The 24,822-nt window shown below is 36.6% G+C and overlaps 1 protein-coding gene across 2 annotated transcripts in view; it reads left to right on the plus strand.

Moving 5' to 3' along the window:
- Nucleotides 1-2,699: 2,699 nt before the first annotated feature.
- The window catches only part of ARHGEF3 (Rho guanine nucleotide exchange factor 3), a 63,521-nt gene continuing 41,398 nt past the window's right edge, over nucleotides 2,700-24,822 (plus strand). Inside the window, exon 1 of one of the 2 annotated variants that reach the window (XM_063291764.1) lies at nucleotides 2,700-2,774. Coding sequence is in view for 1 of the 2 variants with exons in the window: in XM_063291765.1 (XP_063147835.1) it covers nucleotides 21,839-21,934 (96 nt within the window). In the remaining variant the exon portion in view is untranslated. Of the gene's footprint in view, nucleotides 2,775-21,678; nucleotides 21,935-24,822 lie in introns of those variants that run through there. The other variant, XM_063291765.1, reaches the window with a different exon arrangement.

The raw sequence follows: 24,822 nt of genomic DNA on the forward strand, positions 1-24,822 counted from the left end.
AATAATAGAAAACAAAGCATAGGAACACATGGGCAAATTCTCTGCTAGGTCATCAGAAAAGGGATGAGGCACAGTACGTCAGCTGATACTACAAGGCCCTAATCCAAATTTTATTGTGCAGCTACATCTGACATACCCAAGAGAGAAATTGTGGAGCTGGAGAAAGTGCAGAAAAGGGCAACCAAGATGATTGAGGAGCTTGAACTTATGTTCCATATGAGGACAAGATGCAGTGGTTGGAACTGTTTTGCATATAGAAAGGCCACAAAAACATAAAATAGAGGTTTACATATGCAATGTGCTGCAACAAGGTGCATTGGCTGCTAGTTTAAATGGCTTCAAAAGAGAATTAGACAAATTCCTAAAGGACAGGTTTATCATTGGTTACTAGGGAGCTGCCTCCAGGCATGGGAACAACCTACCTCTACATGCTAGGAGTACAAGAGCAATAATGGGAGAGGAGAGCTGTCATTCTCCTATTTGCAAGCTTCCTAAGTGCATCTTTCTGGTCACTGTGAGAGATGGAATGCTGGCTAGATGGGCCTGTGATTGGTTCAGTAGGGTATTCTCATACTTGAGAAAGGTCAGTTGTCCTTTTTTCTGTTGTGCAGCGAGATATTTCTTGTACTAAATAATGTCAACTCTATAGATTAATCACTGATATTAATAAAGCCTAGATTATATACAGTATATTAACATATAATCTAGACCTTTATTAATGTCAGTTCAAGTACTGCACATGAACTTTGAAAAGCAAAATCAAGTTAGAATGTATAGTACTTTGCCTGGGCAGTTTTCTTTTTGCCTTATCTGTTGGCACATATACTAGGGAGACAACAGAAAGCCAAGGAAATCATTGAGTGTTAGAGATCTCTTGATACTATAGACAGAATGTTGTAGCTGATTGCTTCATCTTGCAAAAGTCAGTAGCTGATGCAGAATTCCAGAGGGATGTGGCTGGTAGCAAGGGAACCTATACTGAAATCCACTTTGCCCCAGTCTGCTTAATCTTGGCTGACACAATGACAGCCTCTACTGATGAGGCTGAGGGTGGGTTATATGGGCAACACTGATGGTGCTGATACATCTTACTCTCTGCTCCATAGGACCGTATTTGGAAACAAGGCTTCATTTTGAAGTATGTTGTTTAACTATACTGCCTTTCCTTGGGTGGCATGACTGAATTATTCTGAGGCCAGATGTATTTGTAATCTCTCTCCCTGTGGGATCAACTAAAGAACTATGCTTAATGATAGGGTTTCTTGGCTGCCCAGTTTGAAGGACCTGCCCTATTGCTTTTTGTGCTGGACAATTTGCTATTTTCCCCTGGCAACTGTGTCTCTCTATTGCTATCTATAGATAGGTTGTCTGCCTATTTGGCATTTCCTCTTTTGGTAGTTGTATGCATTATTTTATTGTTTATTCATGCTGTGCGTCCGCATGTATGAAATTTTAGTGTGTAGTTGGGAAACAAAGACATTTCTCTGAAGACATTTGCAAGTAGAGATAAAATTAAATCATAGAAACTTCCAGAACACAAACAACTTACTGGCTGGCTTGCCTTCCCCAAAACATTCAGTGTATCCTTTTTCAACAAAACGTTTGTTGAACTGACAGAATTGTGATATGGTGGATAAGAAGGAGATGTCTGGCGAAATGGAAGCAATCCTTCTTTAGAATATGGCAGGTACACCAGGACTTCTATGACAGAATGCAACTGGTGCCGACGGGTCAAAGCAGATCAAGGGGGAAAGCAGCAGAAGTTGAGGCTTTAGTGATGAGTCACTGAATACATGGGCCTGACAGGATTCATGAACCTGACGTTCTGGTTGGATTAGTTAATGAAATGTTGCCTTTGTATGGTATGTGATCCCATTTGAGACAGTTTGGAATACACATATGAATCAAATGGCTTTAGACAAGTTATTGAAAGTAAATGTGGGGGTAAAGCAGATGGGACTAGCTGAAGGCAAGATGTTACCAGTCCAAATAACCGATAGTTCATGCATGGATGCAAGCAAACTGATTGAAGCTGATCCACAGAAGGCTGATGGTGTACTTGGCAAGACATGTGGACACAGGGTAGTTTGGGGATGCTTGTTACTGGATGGCTTTGGCTTTCTTGGTAATTCAGGCTCACATCTGGGAGCTTCTGGGTTACTGTCTGAGACTGGAATTCCAGGCTACAATTTTTGCCAATAGAATTCTTGGAATGCTGTTCTCCTGTACCTGCACCCTATTTTGTCAGATGATGTTTTAGGACCAAGCTGCACATTACATGGAAGTCTGTATCATTCACATTTTAAATTTTTATTATTATATTTTTAAGTTAGCTGCAATAAGGATGAAAGGAAGAATAGGTGGGGAAAGGATGTTTAATCCTATAGTTTTCCATATTAGTCATTTTCTTTTAATACTGTTTTCTTTTGAAACATTCATTCCCCAAAGAATGAGCGGTAAGACTACAAGAAACAGCTGTGCTGTCTATGTAACAGGTTCAGACAGCAAAGCCTTCTAGATGTTTGCACTGTAGGGTTTTTTTCTGCCTCAAAAATTTGCTAGATTTTGGAAGTAGCATAATCTGTAAGATTATGAGTTTAGGCTCCTTTTGGAGAGACAATGTTTGGGTATATAGTATTCTCTTTTTCTGACTTACTAGGTTATAATTGTTTTTCTGGTTTGCTGGCTGCCTTTGGCCTTTTCAGATTTGGCAAGCTGTGCAGAATATTGCATCATAGAGAATCAGACCTCATAGCTCTTCATTGTCAAGAAAGGTAGGCAATTGCATCTAAACTTTTATTTATTTATTTATTTATTTATTTATTATAATAATAATAATAATAATAATAATAAGGGTTTAAATGCTACTCCATTAAAAGAAACTAAGCAGCTTACACTCCCTATTTCAGTAATTAGGTTAAAATACAGTATCAGTGAACAAAATCAGAATAGTCTTATCTTTATTATTATGGCCATAAGGCCACAAATTAAATGCAAATAAAACAAGTGGATGGATAGATGGATAATAAATAAAGTAAAAAGCAGAAAATATAAATTAATACAATTCTTCAGTCATAGTAAGAATGGATGATACACATAAAGGCACAAAATTGAGCAACCCTGGAGGGCAAAATCAGAATACCAGGTCATAATCAGTCTTGCCATACAGTTCATACTTCTCCACATCCATTAGAAGGCATTCAATTCTCCAAGCTGTTCTCACCTTCTGGAATAATAGTAGGGATGGGTCTGCCCTCATCTCCAGGGGTATGCTTTTTCAGAAGGAGGGGGGCACTAAAGAGAAGAATCGTCCTTGGCGTCCATGGTGATGACATTCCTTGGAGGTCAGGATGTGAAGCAAGCCTCCCCTGCTTAATCTTATTGGATGGGCAGATTCAACTTAGAAAAGGCAATCCAAGTTGTAAAATGGCTTTAAAGGTAACAACCAACTTTGAACTGCATCCAAAAGCCTACTGGTAACTAGTGCAACTCCCAAATTAGTTGTGCAAGACAGGCATGCTGAGTCAAGCCCATGACTGCTTGGTTGCTGCATCCTGGACCAGCTCTAGTTTCCCAATGGTCTTCAGGGACAGACCCATCTAGGCAAGTGAGAGGTGACAAAGGCATGAATGATTATCAGCGAAGTGTCCTGATTCAGGAATGGCGGTATCTGGTATACAAGATGTAGCTATGAAGAGGTCTTCTTGGCCATGACCTCTGTTGCACTTCCAACAGGAGTTTTGAGTCCAAGAGATTGTGAACCTGCTTTGTATGGGGGCACACAGCCCAGCTGAGGAGCAGAGATGGAATTATGTTGGAATCATAGTGGTGCACTTCTTTTTTGAGTTTCCTAAACATTGTTCCAGTTGGTAAACAAAAACAAAGATAATCTGGCTAAAAATGATAGAAAAGTCAGATTACCTTCCAGAATATCATCTTTCCTGCAGCTAAACTAACAGGAACAGTTTTGAAAGAGCTAATTGCACTCAATTAACATATGAGAAGGAAAAAGTCTGAAACCTACTTTCTGTTAACACAGTATGATTTGAATGAATGCAATTGTATTGGCTTCAAGAATAAAATGATCGTAGGAAACTAATGAATATGACTGGGAATATATTTCTTAGACTCTGACTCACAGAGAGATTAGTGTTAAATTTGAAAAATTAAGGGAAGTATTTCTTAGGGTTTTTTAAAAGGTATTTTTTCCACAGGACTTCAAATTCCTACCAGTTGTAGACTCCAGTCATTTGATAAATTGGTTTGAGGCAACTGCCATAATCTGAACTATGAAAGTGGATAGACCAAATAAAAAAATCCTGAATAAAGAATGATTGGCCCAGCAATTTTCTTTAATATATCAGAGATCAATTAAAATGCAGTATCCATAAACAAAATCAGAATAGTCTATTACTATGGCCAAATATTAGGATCAATTAAAATCTGAAGTTTAATTTAATAGTTTAAATCATTATAGTCATCAGTTGAATAGAGATGGATTGATATAGAATATCCTGCAGCCCAATCAGGAAAAGGTTTAATATTCATTGTTCCATGAGAAGTTTTTATTTTTTTCCCTAAGGAGACTATTCCAAAAGCACTGAATCTAGCTATTGAGTGGAAGTGGTTTTTTTGATTCCTTATAGTTTCCTGAAGCTATAATTTCTTCTGTCTTGGGTCTACTTGTTTTCAGTTCTAAGTGGTTATACTGTTTTTGAATATTTTGTCTAATATTTCATCTGCTTAAGCCTACCAAAAAGCTTTGTAAGCGCATCTTGTCCTTTGATACCCTCCAGGACATTAGAGGCTGCCAGTGTGTCTGACTACACCTTTTTTGGTGCCTGCCAGGCTCCATACTCCACATGATTTTATTTTCCTAGGGTTTTTTTTCTGCTGCTGTTTAAAGAAAACAATGTGAAATTAGTATGCTACAAAACACAAAACCAACCTTAAGCTTTTTCATTTCCTATATTAAATCGTTTCTAGAAAATAAAAATGGTGTATAGCAAGAGCACAGTTCTTTGTTTGCATCATAGAGATGAATCAGACCTCATAGCTCATTCATAGGTACATGAATGTGTCATATACCTAACCCTCCCTGCCCCCAAGCTGAAGATAATGTGATACTGTAGATAACATTGTGGGTGCTCCAAAGAAAGAGGCACAAAGATGTATTTTCCATCTGGATCTTTTTTAATGAATGCCATTATGGTGAGCATTTTGTGAAAATGCCAGCATGTGCTCCCAAAATTCCAAATGTGTCCACTGGCCCCCAATTTATGCTGTGGATATGTTTTCTTTACATGTGTTTCCATTTAAATAAACATGAACAGGAATAGGACCATGGCACATTTTTATAGCCATAAAGTTTTTATTTATTTATTTATTTATTTCTCCAATTTGTCCCTGCCCATCTCCTCCCATCAGGGGTCTCCCCCCCATCGGGGCACTCTAAAGGTCTATAGGTCTAAAGTTTTATTCCTCTATTACCCATTAAAGAAAATAACTTATTGGTAACATTTCTGATTGAACTAAAATACTCACAACTACATTCAAAGGGAAGAACTGGGATCTTTGAATTAACTTGAAGGTCATATTTTCCTTTTACCTGATCTGTCAGGAACCTCTAATTATTTCCTCCTTTTTGTTTGAGGCCACCTTCATCAGCTTAAGGAAGGACCTAGTTTCTGTGTAGATGTTTTTCTGTTCTTCCCAAGAGGTTTAATTAAAAAAATGTAACACCAGCACACTAAGATGTAACTCTGTCTTTTAGGAAGTTGAATGTTTACCTCAAGAAACAGAGTTTATTGTTATATATACTCTTGGAATAGTTGTAATATTTCATGAACTTAAAAATACAGTAAAATTTAAATCTAAACAGTAATAATGCAGAGAAACAAATAGAATTTTACAAATTATATACCATTGGAACTGGCATTCAGTACCTGCACTGATCACATCAACTACATAATATTATGAAAAAGTATCAAAAAGTAAAAAAAAACATTATTACTCCAACTGTTTCCTAAGCAAATATTAAATTACCTCTCCAATGAAATTATAATATTTATATATTAATTATATGCATCAAAATGAAAATATTGTACTGATGCAGGTTTGCTGTTACTTCATGCCAGATTATGATGAATCATCCCAGAATTGAATTAATAGTAATATAATAATGCTTTAACCATTAAACAAATGTCTCATGAAGTACTATCTTCCTTTTGGAGCAGGGTTTTGCTGATTTAGGTTAATTTTGCTCTTAGAAATGGTAAGAAATGCCTTTTCAAGCAGTAGTTTAGTTTCACCCAGGACAGATGGGTGTTCTTCTCCCCAGGACCAGTAATGAAGGTTACTGGAAGTAGGATTGAAAGTAAAGCTTGGTCTTTGAGCTTGTTCAACAGAGTGGGTTGTAATCTTGCTAAGATTTTTTCAATACCAAGAATAAATGAGCAAAAAACTTGGAGAAGAAATTGAGAAATTTAATATTGAAAATACTGTGCTTAAGATTATTATGATGTAGACAAGTAGACAGGCACAGGTAGCTGAGTGGAATTATAAAGTTCTGGTATGGAACAAAATTCTATCAGAATATAGATTAGCATTTCCCAACCTGGGGAACACCAGGGGTATTAGGCTAGAGGTCTTGTAATTGTGAGAATTATGGATATGCGTTCCAGCACTAGGTGGGGGAGGACTGAGTGTCTGAGTGAGACTAGGTGGTATAGATGAGACATTACAAGGTATAACATAGCTTTAAAAAATTAGGTTATAAGTAATCATTTCCACCCGTACATGGAAACCCTATTGAACAGGATGTGATCTCTGGGCCATTTCAGGGTATTCAAACTGAGTATCCAGAAAAAAAATAAAGTAAAATACAGGGTCCAGAATATTGGGTCAGTATCCAAAACTTGAAAATAGGATTTTCATTCAGTACTAATTTACCTACATCTATCATGAATTAAACTGCTTCTCCAGAAAAAGAGGAAATCAGGCATCTGGAGTAAATCTATCGGGTGGGAGGTAGCAATGGGCCAAAAAGTGAAGATGTTACAATGTCTGTTCTCAGTAGGACAGTCACTTTGCAGAACTCCAGAATGGGTGTTCCTATCCCTCCAAGGAAATCCACCAATCGATGAGCTTTCAGGATGTATGTTTATAATTTCATACAGCTGGATGTTATGAAAAAATAAATATTTGGAAATGTTACGTTGTTGGTGATAGCAGTTCAGTGGATAATTTATCTGCTATCTTTTAAATTCTAAAAGTATCTTTGTATTTCTTACTTCTGTTGTCTAGTTTATTGATATATCCAGTAATATAGTTTTCCAGTCAAATGAGGAAGAGTAATTCTAAGTAGTTGATGTCTGGACAAAGTGCTCTGGACAAAATACAAAGGAAAAAAACGGTATCTTCATTTTAGGGAGTGTTGGCAGTGTGCTATACTCCTCCTTAAAAAGCAATTATTGCTGCATCACCACCATTTTAATTGCCTAAGAAATGTGATACCTATACTAAATTTTATGATTATGTAAATATGCACTATGTAATTAATAATGCCACTTATGACAATAAATCCCAAAGACTGGGATTTATACAAGTTTATACATAGCAGTCACTGGAATTTCGGTGGAAGCAGAATGTTGAACCCTTTCATGATCTTTTAAAAACTACATCTGTATTCAATCTTACATTTTATACAGGCTGAATGTGCAGTTTAAGCCAAGTATGAAATGCTCTTTTATTGCCATTTCTATTGTTCTCATATATACAGTATGTTTCTGTTTTTATGTTTTAGTAGCCATTCAGAATTACTTGATTAAGATGGGTGGCCATACCTATTTGCATAAACAAATGCCAGAAAATGACTAGTGTATCAGAATTGTTGCAGTAAATTTATAAAGGTCTCCAGGTATTACCTGACTGGTCATCAATCAAGGTAATGTTAGATAAAGATGGACCAGCTTAGGTGGTATCCGAATTCAAATATACTCTGACATGCACGACATATTTTCATCATTACGTGTTTTATTTATGGACTTTATGCTGGATTTGCATGTGGTCACATGCGACAGCTTTTCTTAAGTTTTCGAAATAAATAAGGAAAGCTTTGGGTTATTTAGTATGTAGAAAAGGGAATGAATATAACTTTAAAAAAATTAATATAGGTCCTGGATTCTAGAAGATTATGATTGGAAAGGTAAAAGAGAAAGCAAAGGGAAAAAGAAAATGAGTGCCTGCAGTAGTTAAAAAGAGATTTTCATTGGAGCTATATTTTTTATTACTTCTCTTTTATTTATAGAATAGGGATATTGTGAGTGGTGCAGCAGAGGGATATTAATCTTCCTCTTTTTAGAAGAATATTTTGAACTAAGGAAACATGCTTTCAAAATTCCTTCTGCTCTTTGATCTTCCCTTCTCTTGCATTTTCTTTGTAAAAGGGGCTTTCCCTTTCATGGCGTAGCAGACTGGACTCGATCCGGCCTCAGGCAGTACTTTTGAAAGAGGCCACTCTCCATCTGCTGTTGGAATAATTAAAAAGACTTCCATTCCTTTTAGTTAAAAGATGGATTAGATGTGACAGATGAGTTTTTGTTCCAACTTTGCTGCCCTGTTTCATTTGATCATAAAGTATACAGGATATACTTTTTGAAAAGCTGAAATGTTTTGGGAACCTAACCAAAAATTAATAGCTCTTTTTGTAAGCCTAGCTTTAAAATTTATATAGAAATAAATATGTAATAGCTAGTTAATACTTGACCCATTTTTCACAGCATGGATAAAAATGTCAGATTATTAAACACGGTTAAATGTAGAGACATTATGAATGTAAATCTGATTAAAGACATTAATTTCATGTACTTCTTGTTGCATTAACAAAACAAAAACAGGTTCATGATTTGCAGAGTTAGATTGACATCATGATATCCAAAGCACCTGCACAATTAAAAGCCAGTATATTTCCATAATATATTCAAGAAGGCTCTTGTTTAACCATTTCTGAGGGGAAAAAAAGGACTGTGTTAAAGTCTGATGCAATTACATTTCATTATCATGGCATGCTGCATCCTCATCAGGTTCTTTTCCTATCACAGAAGACTAACATATAGATCAGATCTACATAACTTGTGGAGGGGAAAGGGCCACACTGGTAAATTAAAAATAATTGCAGGCTGCAAAGGAATAGCCAGCACGTCGATCAGCTGTTTGGTGGCTAGTGGATGGCAGCAGCAATGGAGCTGGAGGTATCAGGGAGGCCTGGAAGCACTGGAGGTGCTTGGCAGTGTGTCTTTTGGGGCAGTGGTGGATCCTTCCTGGTGGCAGCAGTGAATTTACTGAGTTTTTAAAAAACTCTGGCAGGCCACACAAGGCTGCTTTGCATGCATGTTGTTTGCCTGCAACATGCATGTTTGCATGCATGTTGTTTCGGCCTGATCTAGTTTCTTCCATTACAGTGATGCTGCACTGGAATCATCAGCCAATTATTTCAGTGCAGCATTACTACACTAATCTCACAGTGGTTGTTAAGAGCATAGTCCTAGATACTAGAGCAGCAGTACAGATTGATAGGGACATCACAATTAAACTGGTATTTTCCTTGGTTACTTTGAGTTCCACTCCTAACAAATGATAAACTTCTGGTTGTGTTAACTGTGAAAAGAACAAACACAGGAGATGTGTCTATTGTGATCAAGATTGTTTTGCTCTGGATCCATCTGTCTCTTCTTATGGTGCAATATGCTGGGTCAGTAGCAGACAAGGCCCTCCTATACCATACAACTGAACCTTATCCTTGGCTTTTCCTCAGGCTTCAGGGTCAAAGAAGCTGAAACCAATCACATATTGAAGCAGTTGGTATAGGAAAGGAATCCATGGGGAATGTGGGTAGGCACTTCATACTCTACTCTCATACACATTGTACAGAAGGTCAATTTTTGCAATTAAAAAAATACTGAAGTTACAGATATCTATTAAGTTCCAAATGATTTATGGATAGTGACTTGTTTGGTGAGATTTTTGACATTGGAATGAAGCCACAGAGAGAGAAAGAAAGATGGCAGGTAACAAAAAGTAGGATGCATGTCGTTGTCTGGGGAAAAATTCACCATCTCTCCTGTCTGGCATTAATTAAATATAAGAAAGAATTGTGACATTCAGACATAGAATTGGCTTCAAGATTCCCTTTTTAGTCAAATAAATAGAAATGATCTGGGTCATTAATTGTTTTTAAAATATTATTTTAAAGTGTCTTAAAAAGATCTTCATCTCAGGTTTTAGAAGAAAACATAACAAACTATAGAATTGGTTGGAATACTTTCCAAACAATAACTTTTTTAATGAAGGAAGTTCTTTATAAGAAATAGTACTTCTGAAGTTAGATACTGTACCACACCCTTGTCAATTCTCTAGGGAAGGACCACCATGGTTAGTAGTTTGTACTGATGCCGTGTTAAGGGGTAGAGGAACCGTGAAGCTGTCAATAATTTTTCCAATGGACTATGCACTATGGCACTGAGATGAAGTAACCCAACCTTGAAATGTCTGTAGTCATGTCATATGCTATAAATTTGGGGTTGGTGGAAGCAATATCTGAAAGTGTGTGGTCCAATAGTTTTCTGATTTCTTTGCACTAAATGCAGAAGTATGTAATGGAAAAGTATACTCATTCCTCTCAATAGTACTCTGAAGGATGCTGTTTCACAGTTCATGTTGAAATTCAACTGTCCAATGGATGCACTTATAACTCCAATAAGTAATAGAAGCTCAAATATATATATATATATTATTTATGGAGCACCATGAATGGATAGATTTCCTGTATCTTTTTCATCTCCTCTATCATTACTTGCATTCCTCTTTTATACTCTGCATTGTAAATTTGAACAATTTAGATTTTTAAAACCAAAAACTATTAGTGTCATTTTTTTCTGATTTTCATTCAAGGTTCATCTCAGCACACATTTCAGGAAACAAATTGCTTGCTCCATGATAAATGTTGGTCTTCTATTTACTTTACATTTGAAATAGCTCTTACATTATATCATAGACCTAGGTTAAATTATTTTTGAATATTGCTGTATAGCCAGGCATAGTATCTGCTTTAGTTATTATACAATGGAGTTAACCATGCTTGTTCAGAGCCCATGATTTTACTGTTTTTTTCCAGTTTCAGGGAATAAACTTTCAGATGAGATGGTTAAACCGCTTAGAGTCGTATGGGTATAGCTTAAAAGCAATAGAAACAAACAAACAAACAAATAATATTGTTTGAATGCTATTTAGTATAAACATTTCCCATTATTATCGTTGGTTTATTTAGCTGTAGTATAGGCTGTTGTTCATCTAGTTAAGATGGTACAACCTAGAACCTTTTAACCAAAGCAGAGCAAGTCAAATGTGAGTAGCTGAAAAGATAAGTCAGGGAAATGGAATGTTCTCACATAGAATAAATATGTTGGCAATTTTATACTTGTTAAGTGCTTCAATATTGTTTTTCTTTTGCCTAATCCCTAACCCCAATAAAATCATTTAGTCCAGGCTTCCCTAACGAGATGTCCTCTTGATGATACCAGTAATTATGATGGCTGGAGATGGTAGTTGTAGTCTGAAGGGCATCACAACAGGAAATCTGATGTAGTTTGTGTTTATTGTGGCTTTCTGCATCTCAGTCTCCATCCACTCATTTCCATATTATTTTTGTTAAAGATCCTAAAATGTGTTGTAATAAAATTGCTTGGCCATCCATGTAGTTTTTTATACTATGGAAGTAGTGGAGTTAGGTGGAGGTATACATCTGGGTGGAAGTATACATCTTCTTCTGCAGATTTATATGCTAGGAGGTAATACAGCATTCTCTCTTTTCTGAATCATTTAGAGAAAGAGATGCTGGAAAATAGCCAGGAGAATCTTTTGCCTGTTCTGGCAAGTATCTTAGAGTAGTCTGTCCTATGTTGTGTACTTTGTGCATGATACAAGATTTAAACATTTTAGGTTTAGAAAGATAAGTAACTAGGGAATGTGATAGGATTCCATGACTGAAGAAACAATAAAAGGCTCCTGGGTGAATAATAGATTCCACCCCCACGCCCATGCTTGATTTAGCATAAATGTAAGCATTTTTCTGCTTTCTGCTTTCTTTGTAGTTCACTTTTTGTTAATCATACATAGTTGGCTAAATCTGTAAATGATTTACAGTAACAATTCTCAAAATAAGTCTCCAAAAGTAGCATTGGTTTGAAATAACTGAATAGTACACTTTTTATATCATTAATTATCACTATTTTAGAAAGTACTCAGTAGTTCAACATCTTGTTAAGTATCTTTATTAAAAATGCGTGTGCTGGTTTTTACATCATTTTGTCTCCCACCATAATTCCATGCCTTTTTATCTTGGAAATAGCTGTGACTCCGATAATTTTCAGACATCTGATGACCTTCACTATTGTCAGTGCTCTTTCAATTCTCATTAGCAAGCTAGGTAAATATGGCTGGCATAACAACTGAGTGGATAAATTGCTGGCTCAAACATTGTAATCAGACACTGCTTATCAACAGTCCTCATCAAACTGGAGGAAAGTATCAAATGGGATGCCACAAGGTTCGGTTCTGGGCTCTCCACTCTTTAGCATTTTTATTAATGATAAAGAGCTGAGGAGAATGCGCATCTGATTTGGAAATGACGCCATCTTGGGCAAAATAACTAGTACCTTAGAAGGCAGAAAATTAAAATTTGTTTTACTTTTAAAAAGAAAAATAATATTCACTTGTACAGAATGGGGGATACCTGGCTTGGCATTTCATGAAAATATCAAGACTAATACTTGATTAAAATACTGAATATGAGTGTGATGTGATCTGTAAAAAAGGCAGATTTTTGACTGCATCTATACTTACATTTTATTTCCAAATTATGGGAAGTAATCATTCTGCTATTGACTATCAGATCCCACCTCAAGTGTATGCCCAGTTCCTCTACCACTCTGGGAAGGATTCAGGATTCAAACTGAAATGGGTTCAGAAAAGGGCAATGAGGATGATCTGAAACTAAGTCTTCAGAATGAAAAGGAACTGGGAATGTTTAGACTTGAGAAGTCTGAGTGGGGAATATGTTAACATTTTTTCAAGTACCTGAAGAGGTGCCTCACACAAAAAGGTTAAGGAACACCTATTCTCATCATCCCAGATTGCTGGATGCAGAATAATGGATTTAAGTTATAGAAAGGCAAATTATTAAATATTAGAAAAAACTTCAGAACAGGCAGAGCAGTTTGACAATGGAACCAATCATTTACAAAGGTCGCAGGCTCCCGTTCACTGGAGGCCTTGCAGCAGAGACTAGATAGACATCTGTCAGGGAGGTTTCAGTTTGGATTTCTGAACGGATTAGGAGTTTAGACATGATAGCCTAAACTGCTTCTTCTAACTCCTTGATTCTATAGATGTTCCTGAGATCGCTGAGAGTGGGGATGGGGAGTTTATAAGAATATGTTTTAATTTTCTTGGGGATGTATTTAAGAGCTTGAAAATATGGCAGCATTTGTTGAAAACTTAAAGGAGGAAGATTGAGTAAGACTTTTTAGAATCAAAAGGCTACTTTAGTATTTGGCAGTAAAAGACGATGAAAGCTGAGGAAAACTTTCAATAGTCAAAAGTTGAGGCCCTTGTATCAGTCAGAATTCCATGTACCTTTCCTTATAATTGTTTTTCCCCCCTGTTCCTACAGCCCATCTTCAACTTGTATATATTTGAAAGTCTCTGACTTTCAGACTAAGCTTGTTTATAACCTGTTCAGTTTGGAGTGGCCTTGGGAACATGACGGAAGTAACATTTCAGTTGACAAATCTGTGAACTTTATATTAGTTTTTGGAGGGGACAGGAATCCGATTTGGCTAAATTTGCCAACTGAGATGATCCTTCTGCTAATAGCATTATTAGAAGAATATCAAAGACAGAATGTTAAAGTGGGCCAGTTTGTGTATGAATTTCTCTGCAGTGAGATCATCCAACGTTAAAGAAAAACTGCTTCCCTAGCCTGCATGCTCTCACATTGGGCAAATGCATGAATCCCCTATGCTACAGAACAGATCCTTGGAAAGCAGCCATGCATACAGTAGATAGAGACACTTGGTTCCAGGCACAATAAGAATGGGGTGGAGCATGGCTGTAACTAAAAATTAGTGAAGGATGGAAAACACTCACCTGGGTAACTGTAAACAGCGTTGCATCACTTCAAAGAAGCAAGAGGGTCCACTCCTTTGCTTTGCTAGCAGCAAGAGCATTTGACACTCTGCTCTGATTTACTGTAATTCCTACAAGTTACTTTAATATTGCAAGAGAAGTCACAAGACCTGGACTACTGGACTGATAGACTGGAAGGGAGAAAGAAGAAAATGATAACAGAAAATGAGAAGGAGGGAAGCAGAGACATGTCCACAGACTAGATAGAGAAGAAATAAAATATTAAATCCAAACAGGGAAGTCCTGCTGAGGGTAGTTGTGTTTAGAAGGGACTGGAAACTGGAAATGACTAGGAAAAAAAGATGAAGTACTGATTATTAGGTCTGTGTGTACTTTGAAAGTGATTCGAAAGACGTGAGTTTATAAAAAAAAATGCACTGCTGCTTTAAGAAATCCAGTCATTAAAATTAATTAGACACTTAAAGCAGAAGAATTCCTTTTTTTTTTTTGAGGTTCAAACAGAAACTTGAAGAAAGTAGGCTACTGAATAGCAGAGAGGTGCCGCATTTGTGTGAAGCTGAATATTTCTGACTCATTTTTGAAGCATGCATCGCCATATGGTTGTGTCTAGTCTAGATGATAGAAGATTAGAAAGGGAGATGTTGGCTGTTTTCTTTTCCAAAGAGGTCTGTAGGAAAAGAGAAAATTGTTTCTATTCCATGATGTCAGAAGTATTAGTGTCGATGTTTTAGTTTAGTTTAGTTTAGTTTAGTTTAGTTTAGTTTAGTTTAGTTTAGTTTAGTTTAGTTTAGTTTAGTTTAGTTTAGTCTGATAACATATTAGGCTTGACCTTTTATTTATAAAAAGTTCAGCACTGACATTGCTGCCTTCGTGGGCACAGACTTGCCTTCCATATAGATTTATAAAAATGGGGAGGGAAGCCAGAGGATATATAAGATATATAGAGTATTATTTGTTTGGGTAGCAACTAGAATGTCATCTACAAGTCCTTGAAAAGTGGTGACTTAAGTCAAATGGTGGTCTCAGATCAATAGGAACAATTTAACTTATTCATTATCTGTCTTCAGAGGTTGTTCTTGAGAGGCACAAATAATTTCTCTAAACTGAATTCTGAATGTGGACCATGAATTTAGAAGTTTAGATTAAAGGTCCTTGTTATATTACAACGGAAGCATGACCCTTTGCTTGCAGTTTAACAGGATGTAGCCTTCCTTCCAGGGCTTAAACAAGAGTCAGCTTGCAAAGGGGAGAAGGACAGGTTCATTAGGTCAGACTTGAGAGATCCACTGCAGGCTGAAGTTTCACTTGGCTCAGACTGGATCCTGTTACTGTTCTTGCACTTTACAATTACTCCCATCTCCTTGGGAGGGAGATGGGCGGTGATAAAATTTGATAAATAAATAAATAAAATTCTGTAACTATTTTGCAAGAGTTTGCATAGGAGTGCATTTGTCAGGTTATTTGTCTGGCTGCTGGCTTCACTGTGATTTTCAGTAGCAACTGGGCTTCTTTGTCTCCCTTTGATAGTGGGACAGAACTTGAACAAACATGGCAGATTTATTTATTTATTTATTTTTAAAATGGGTATCAAGCCTGTTTTGCCTATTCCAGTTAACAGACCTGGCACAGCCTTGATTCACAGCTAAATGACCCCTTTTTCTGCTCTGACTTTACAGTTGGCAACAGATCCAACCCATCCTGCCTGCCTGCAACAAGGATCCTCATGAAAAACCCAACTTCCCAGGAGGGCTGTTTTAGAAAAGGGAAATATTCATTTATTATTTATTAAAATGATATTCTTTTGTCTTTCCAAGTAAACTCGCTAATAATGCTACATTAAAGCACCAATGCAAATTTAAGCAGTAATAAAAAAACAAGAAGGTAAAATCAGTGATTTCCCAACAGATTATCAAAGCACAGAGAAGGATCAGGGAGAACTTTTCTACACAGGAGAAAGTAGCAGTGTTTGGAATTACTTCAGGATGGCCCTGCTCCAGGTAGCATTTGTTGTGCCATTGGCAGAGAAGGAATATCAAGCAGAAGTGTTTAGGTTTGGGTAGCTTTATATGAGAGAAGAAAAATTAAGGTGGTCAGCACCAATACTGCAAATTTGGTCCAGAAATACCTTCTGTCAAACCCTTTCTGATGAATGTTTCTCAAGGCCTGTTTTATTTAGTACAGTAATGTGGTGGCTGCATTCTGTATCGGCTGTAGTTTCTGCACAGACGTTTAAAATGGCCTGCATAGAGTTATGGTATTTCATTCTTTGCAGGGATGTCAGCATTTTTTTAATTTTAATTTTTAAAATTTATTTGTTATAACACCTGATGCGTGTGTGTGTGTGTGTGAGTGTGAGTGATTTCTACAATTCTTTTAAAGTTTCATTTGAGTTGAAAAACTTAAATTAGTCCTAAGGCAATATGGAAGGTTATCATTGTTTCCTGGCCATTTCAGAGCTATTTTGAAGTTTTGATTAAGTCTTTAAAGCTTACCATAAGTGATAAATATAATAAAATAGTGCTCATAAATATATACATATTTGTCTTTGATAAAATGGGTTCTTTATTTTGAGGTGCCCAGAATCAGTCTGGAGTCTGGTGGCATGGAAATTGAATAGTAAATAAATAAATATTTCTATCATGGTGAGATCCAGATTCCTTGGCACTTAAGGTACAAAAGTTTGAAAACCTCAGTTCTAATCTACAAAACCTAATTTAGCTCAAAGCTTGTTTCATTTATTTCATGGTTCCGTGGTTAGGGTGTAATATACAGCTGTGATTATGACATATACATGCTAACTTTGAACAAAGTATCATTTAAGTAGAACTTAATTAACAATTATTATTAATATTAAGTAGAACTTAATTATTAATCAGTTGTGAGCCTACATTCACATTTACTGTACAGGTAGTCGCTTACTGACCACTCATTCGGCGACTGACTGAAGTTACGACGGCACTGAACAAGTGGTGCTTATGATTGGTCCTCAGAGTTCTAGCTGTCACAGCCCCCCTGCGGTCATGTGATCACAATTTGGGCACTTGGCAACCAGCTCGCACTTACAATGGTTGCAGCATCCCATGGTCACATGATTGCCATTTGCAACCTTCCCTGCCAGCTTCCCACAAGCAAAATTAATGGGGAAGCTGGCAGGGAAGGTTGCAAGTTGCTCTGATAAGTGTCCCCCGGCCTTCCTGCAAGCCACACTTTGCCTGCCGTAACAACCCACACGTCTTGGGGTTACGGCGGCAACTGGGACTGGCTGGATTGTTGTTGCTAAGCGATGCGGTCATGTGCCACTGCGCTTTACAACTTCAGTGCTTAGTGACAGCAATCGCTGTCCCAACTGCTGTTGTAACCCAAGGATTACCTGTAGTATTAACTAGGAATGGCATGGTAACGGTGTCAGATGATAACAGTGAATTCATATAAATTATTGAGATGGGAATTAAAAATCCAAAATTTATTAGATAAATTTTGCATAGAAAAATCCTGTTGATTTGTATCAGTACATTCCCCTCCACCTCTTTAACAATTGTATTGACTCTCTGACCTGTCTGGTTTGTGTTTAATGTCAGTTGCTTTGTGGGTGCATGTATGAGTGCCCACTATCTTAGATGGACATGACACACCTAGCCAGAAGCACCAGAGGATCAGAGGGAGGAAACAGATTCCTTAAGTAAGGGAGAGAGAACATTCCCAAAAGAAGGAGCTGAAGAACAGGGAAGTACATGGAAGAAGTTGAAAAAGAACCTATGACAACAATGAAAATACTCAAAGGTCTGGGGGAACTGCTACCCTTAGAGCAGAGTGACTGTCCTTGGGGAGGAGGATGGGTTAGAAGTCTGCTGAGGCCAAATGTGAGGCCCCACTGAAATTGTAAGAGTAAGTGGGGTTTGATTTTTCTGAAGAAACAGTTCCAGAAGTGATGGTGGGGAACACCGATTGAAAGTAGAAAAATACCTGTGGTTTACCTAGTGTTGTTTTATTAAATCTGTACTTATTTGTCATTTAAAATGCTATTAAATCTTGCCGTGCTGTTCAGATTGAAGGGAAGCTAGGATCTGATACAACACAAAAGGATATTACAGTTGCTTGCCTGTCAGTTGACTTCCACCCTGCTGGTCTCCTATTCCTGCTGGCCGCCTAGAGCTGCTCTGTGGTTGATCAGATGGATCCATGGCCCAGTCCATTAGCTGTAGTGATGCCTGGATTTCTCCTTCACAGAGATAGAGAACATATTTCCTTTTCCAAGCTGATTTCCATTTTTTCCACTTAAGCTCTCTCTCTCTCTCCTTTATAATACTTTTTTAGAACATTCCTTTTCCGTCTCTTCCATTCCCTCTGAAAGCAATTTCTTAGCATTTGCTCCTGAGACTGCCTCCTTTTAAAATTCTAGTTTCCTGGGCCAGTATTAACTAGCATCAAGGTTTATCCACTGTGTTATTTATTTGAACAATTTAATGGCCACCCATCTCATAGCAATTGCTCTGGGTGGTATACAAAGGATTAAAATAAAAAAAGCAGTAAAAATAAAAACAACTCGAATAATCAACATAACATATCTCTGAGATCTAAAAATAATTCCAGTTTACAATCAGTGAAAAACAACAGCCAACCAGATCAACCATCAGAGCTCACTTAACTTTCCAGCCCAAATGCCTGAGGGAACAGCCAGATCTTTAATGGCTCGTGAAGGGCCAACAGGGTCAAGGCCATTCAAATTTCTGGTGGGATGTTGTTCCACAGGGCAGATGATGCAATAAAGAGATCATGCCTCCAGGGTCCAGTAAGATGACACTGCTTGATTGAAGGGGCTTGCAGGATGCCCACCCTGTTAGTTCTGGTGGAGTGAGCAAAAATAATCGGGGATAGGTGGCCCCACAAATACCTGGCTCTGCACCACATTGGGCTTTATAGGTGATAACCAGCACCTTGAATCGCATGCAGAAGCTCATTGGAAGTCAGTGAAGCTAATGGAGAAGTGATGTTATATGAGTATCACAAAACTCCCAAGACTGCCCTTGCTGCTACAGTCGCAACCTCTGAATTCTCCTCAGGGAAAGCTCCATGTAGTGCACATTACAGTAATCCAAATGGGAGATGATGTGAGTTACCATGAATAGGGCTTTCTGAATCCCAGCTGAAAGAGGTCCAGGTAATCTGCTTCCTCCAGGCCCTTCTGGAGCTGTAAGACAACCAGCTTCCCGAAAATGGATGAAAATTGTCCAGTTCTGTTGGGTCCAGCAATGGATTCTTGAGGGAGAGAGCAGGCAGCCTCCTCTTTGAAGACAAGTGGAACCACCCCCTCCCACAAATAAGGATTCTCTACCTTTTGGGAGTCCTTAACCAACAAGGAGGGACCTTGATCTAAAACACAGGTGGCTGAACTCATAGCTCCAAGGACCCTATCTACTTCATCTGCATCATGAGGTTTAAACTAATAATTGGGTAAGACCATGCCTCATGCAACTCCATAGGACCTGAACAGCTGGAGTACAACTCCAGGTGAATCTGAGCAACTTTATTTGACAGATGTGTAGAATAGCCCTCCCAGCAGTCCTGTAAGTGTTCTCCTGGACCTACTTTACTCAAGAGGGTCAGGGCTACCAGCCAGCTTTCTGCAGATGTAATAATTTGGCTGCCCTTATTGCCATGAGGTAATTCTTAAGAAATGCTCTTACCCTTACTCAGATAGGATTCACTCTGTTTTCCTCCAGGGGTGCTCTAGGTGTCTCTTATGCTGCTTCATGATTTGGAGTTTCTCTGAGACCTACATTCAGTTTCTGAAATAAATGTTGTATAATTCTCAAATTCTCATAAATTACCTTGTATCAGATTTTTATCAGCTTTGTTTTCCACTGCAGGAAAAAAGTCAGCAACTAAATGCATTCACTATTGGGCATGCTTAGAGTTTGCAGAGAAAAAGTGTTTAGTATGCAGATCCCAGGACATGAAAAAAATACTCAGTGCTATATGATTTAAGACTTTCTTTGGGAAAGGTAGATTGTTATAACAATATGTAGCCATGTCTGATAACAGAATTCAAATATTTACATTTCTTTTCAATTTTCTTGGAAATTCTAGATTGATTAATCACAAGTTAAAACATCCTAAAGAAATTATTCTTTACCGTTAAAGCTGGTTACCTTCAAGAAAAATGCATTGACCATATCACTAGATAAAAAGACAGGATATATCCAATGGAAAAAATGTCTGGAAATGCAATGTTTACTTTAAGATTAAAGCCTCCCTTAAAACATTTGTTTACAAAAATGGTAAGAATTAAGTGCTGTAATACAGTTACATTTTTAAAAATATACAATTGTCCATATCTTTAGTAAATTATATATTATTTTTGATAACTTTTCCAATTTCCTCTAATATGTTTTTAAAATAGATTTTCTTTTTTCCTTTTCTGATTGTTCTACTCACAGTTGTTTTTCTTGTACCCAAATATGCTCTTTTGCTACTGCATTTTAAACAGCTAATAGGCAAAGTTTAATAGAAACAAAGTCTAAATTATATGTACATCATATTTTCCCATATGTCTCTTTCATTAAGGTGTCCTCCAAAGACTTACTGTATTCTCCCTTTTGTACTTTGGTAGACAACATGGATTCAAACACTCTAGAATGCATTGTGCCATCTTTTTTTTTTTTTTTGCTTGATGTCATTTATATTGGAGAAGTGGAAACTGTTTAATAACCAAAGTGCAGTTTAACTATCCAAATAGACATTTCTTCTGCCCAGTGAGAAAAGGCAGCAATGGTAGACTAACAAGAATTTGTCTGGGTTTTTTTTCTTAGTTAGGCACTACTTCAGTACAGTAAGTACGGTTTGGAAAGTTGTATTGAAGGGTATAACTACAATGAAGTTTCATTTCCTTGTACGGTGAATATATATCCATAATTAACACTACTCACATAAATATAAACTACGGTATGTGTGTGTGTGTATGGGTATGGGTATGTATATGTAAACATTTTATATGCCACCTTCAAAATCTGTTTTCATAAGACAACTTATAATAGAGGAGATGGTACCATTTCAGAATATGGAGTGGTGGGGGGAAGAGGGATTGTATATTTGAAAGATCTCTTATAAAAATATAGACCTAAGCAAACAGAATTCCACATTTCTTATTTGTGTGTATGTGCTAATATTTCTGGATCGTATACTTTAGATGTAAGTGTTCATTATTCAAATAGTATTTGTAAACAGATGAGGGCTATGAGTACTGTGTGTTTTTTTCCTTGCTTTCTGAAAATAGTATATTGCTCTTAGTGCAGCGTTTTCACTGACTTCTGAATAGGCTTTAATGTAATCTGCTGTACATTGCTGATGTAAACTGATGTATGTCACCCACTCTCCTCCCATCCAGTGTCAGTGGGTGGGTCTCAGGAATAAGCAGTATTCTGTTACACTTTCTTGACACACTCAAGAGCTGTTCTGTTTCCTGTTTCTGTGGGATATAAGAGTTGTCTTCGATAATGCAGCAGCAGGAGGACATTCAAGCGCCCAGCTGCTAAATGCCAGAGAGGTTGTAAGGAGAAGACTTGGTTTTCCCTTCATATTGTGTAGAGCTACAGAATCAGCAGTGATCTCTGAAACTGCTCCTAATTCAGCCACCATGGTGGCAAAGGATTATCCATTTTATTTCACAGCTAAGAGAGCAAACTGTGGCTTGGAACTACAGACAGCAAGCATCTCAGCTCGAGAGCTAGAGGTACGGTTTTTATATATTTGAAATGCTTCACAGTAGTTTTTATAATCAAAAGAATCTACATTAGCTGGGGAGAACAATGACTCAGAACCTCAGAGATGGGTACCGATCTCATATTTTGCACTGAGAGGATTTATACAAATTAAACAGTGCACTGATACACACACACACACACACAATCAGAATATACTTTCTTCAAATAGGATTCATTGCTTGCTAGAACAGATAATTGAGAGGTAAGCATTATTAACGTGCGTTTAATTGTCTAATATTAGTAGCTTTGTTTTGGTAAAATGCATGGTAGTATTTTTCAAAGGTAGAAAAGGCATATATTGTTATAAAACAAATAATTACCATATACTAAAAAATTTTAAGGATCTTAATGCTGACTTTTTAAGTAAGGCTATAGTAATCTGGCATCCCTGCTAGCAAACAAGTAGGATGAAGGAATAAATAATAAAGTTAAAGACATAATGCTGAATTTATGTGTTTACGATATAATTTTAGTTACTATGGAAGTAGTTTTCTGCAACTTTTTAACACTATTTATGTTAACTTTAAACATTCAATAACTTTTTAAAAATACAGTTTTTAACAATTAATAATTTTCTTTAAAAATTGGTTTTATATATTACCATTGTATCTTGTCTACTTTGCAAAGTGCTTTGCATTTTGTCCTATATTTTAATAATCACAATATTACATTGTTGGACTGTTTTTGATACATAGTTGAATGAAATATAAGCTTCTAGAACTGACTTCTTTAAATGAGTTAAACAATAGATTTTCACATGTATGGTTTAAAGAAGCTGTAATTGTTCCATCTCTACCTGTCAAAAACCTTAATTTCTTCAAGAATAATCATTTTGACCCTTGGGGTACAAAGCTACCTTTTGTACCTTCAGATTAAGACGAGTTCTGAAGATGTGATTTTTGTATTTTAGTATTTAGATCAACGCCAACCTACATAATGAGAAAAGTGCTTTGCTATTCTGCAAAGTGATTTTAAAAAGTAACAATGTCTTCTCTTGAAGATTTTTTTTAATAATAAAGGCAACAATAAAAAAATCAACTTTGAAATTATAGAACGGATATGGTACCTACACAGTTTGACAAATCTCCATTTAGTAATCTAAAATAAGAACATGTTTCCTGTATTCACAGGCCCTTGTTTCAGTTCATTCTTTGTGCAGGTGAGCGAGAAAAGCCAGGAAATGGTTAATTATAGCTTTCCATTATGTTCTAAGTGGGAAAATATTTTTTATGGTTTCCAAACAAATGAGGAAATGGAATCATGGTTTGAAGTTGGAGGCTATTAATACATTCCCTGTTTGGACATAAAACAAGTGTTGGTTTACAAGAGCTTCATAGCTTATTCACTTGCAACAAGGGAAGAGCAAAGTGATTACATGCCAGAATATGAATAGCACATATTTGGATTTAGATGTGATTATCTGAATGTGGTCAAAATCCTCTGAGATATTATTAGGGACGTTAGTCCCAGTTACTTCCTTTCACCTTGTGACCGTTGGAGTGCCCTACAAAGATTTAAAAAAATATTAGATTATTAATGAAAACAGCTAAATATCAGAAAACTTTGCTCTCTCCTTTGCCCTGGGTATTTGAAACTGGCTGAGATTGTGTCTATAGCTGAAAAATATTAGTGAAGTAAAAAATGTGATATTACAGGTCCTATGTTTAAAAGTGTGAATTAATGTATTTATTCCTTAATTATATTCTTGATTTTGCTATGAGAGTAGATCTTACATTCTCCATACAAGTTGGTACTTTGGGGAACTCATTTATAAATATCAATATATGAAAATTATTATTACAGTACTGAAAAGTATTGTGACGTATAGCATAACATCATTAAGCACATGTTGAAATTTGGTGGAACAAATCTTGCCTGTTCCTAGGAGTGCATCTCTGAGGCATGATATGAAATCAGAAGGATTTGGAAATGAAGCTTACTTGCAAAAGTAGATGGAGTTATTTATAGTTTTGTACAAGAAATTTCGGAGTGTGTAGTTAAATATTGCAAGAATGTTTTGTATTACAGATACACCTGAAATGGAGGGGAAATAGGGAAGCAAATAGAAATGTGTCCCCATGAAAACCTCAGAACAAAGCAATATCTCAATACAATTTTATTATATTACTCCGTTCCAGAAAGGAGCTATTTTATTTTGTAAAATTTTAAAAAAATAATTATGAGCAGTGGTATTAAAAGCCATGCAAGCTAAGCACTGCTTAAGAATTCAGTCTGTGACAGCTCAGCTTGTAGGTAAATTACTGTGTCTGCTGAGGCTGCTAAGTCATCTGATTCTTGTTCGGTTGAGAGATGTATAGTTGAAGATGTACTTCTAGTCTGCTTCATTGCTACACAGTTTAGATTAATGGTTCCATCTGTCTTCTGGTAGAATAGATAAAAGAATACTGGGGTCCAGTTCAAGAGATTTTTCTAAACTTTTAGGACTTGACAGGCCTGTTTGGTTAGGAAGGGTAGTTTTTATTGTCCATTCCTTTTGTTACCTTTTTCTAAAAAATAATTTTTATTAAAGCTTTTAAACAAGATTAAAAACTAATACAAACTAATACGAAATAAGAAGGTAAGGAAGAGAAGGGAAAAAGAAAGAAATCAAAGAAAAAGCAGAAAATGAAAGAAAAGAAAAACGTTAAAGAAAAATAGAAAAGAAAAAAGTTAAAGAAAAATAGAAAAGAAAAAAAATATTTAAGGAAGTGGCTTCAGATATTCTTCACAGCAGTTATAAGTACAATATATTTAAACCTTTCTATCTAATGGTACAACCTTTGGTATCTAAGGTTTTTGTTGTCAGTACCTATGGTGGGAACTGTGCGTACATTGCTACTTTCACAATTATCAGCTA

The sequence above is a fragment of the Candoia aspera genome, chromosome 2 (genome assembly GCF_035149785.1).
Source record: "Candoia aspera isolate rCanAsp1 chromosome 2, rCanAsp1.hap2, whole genome shotgun sequence".
NCBI classification, from domain to species: domain Eukaryota; kingdom Metazoa; phylum Chordata; class Lepidosauria; order Squamata; family Boidae; genus Candoia; species Candoia aspera.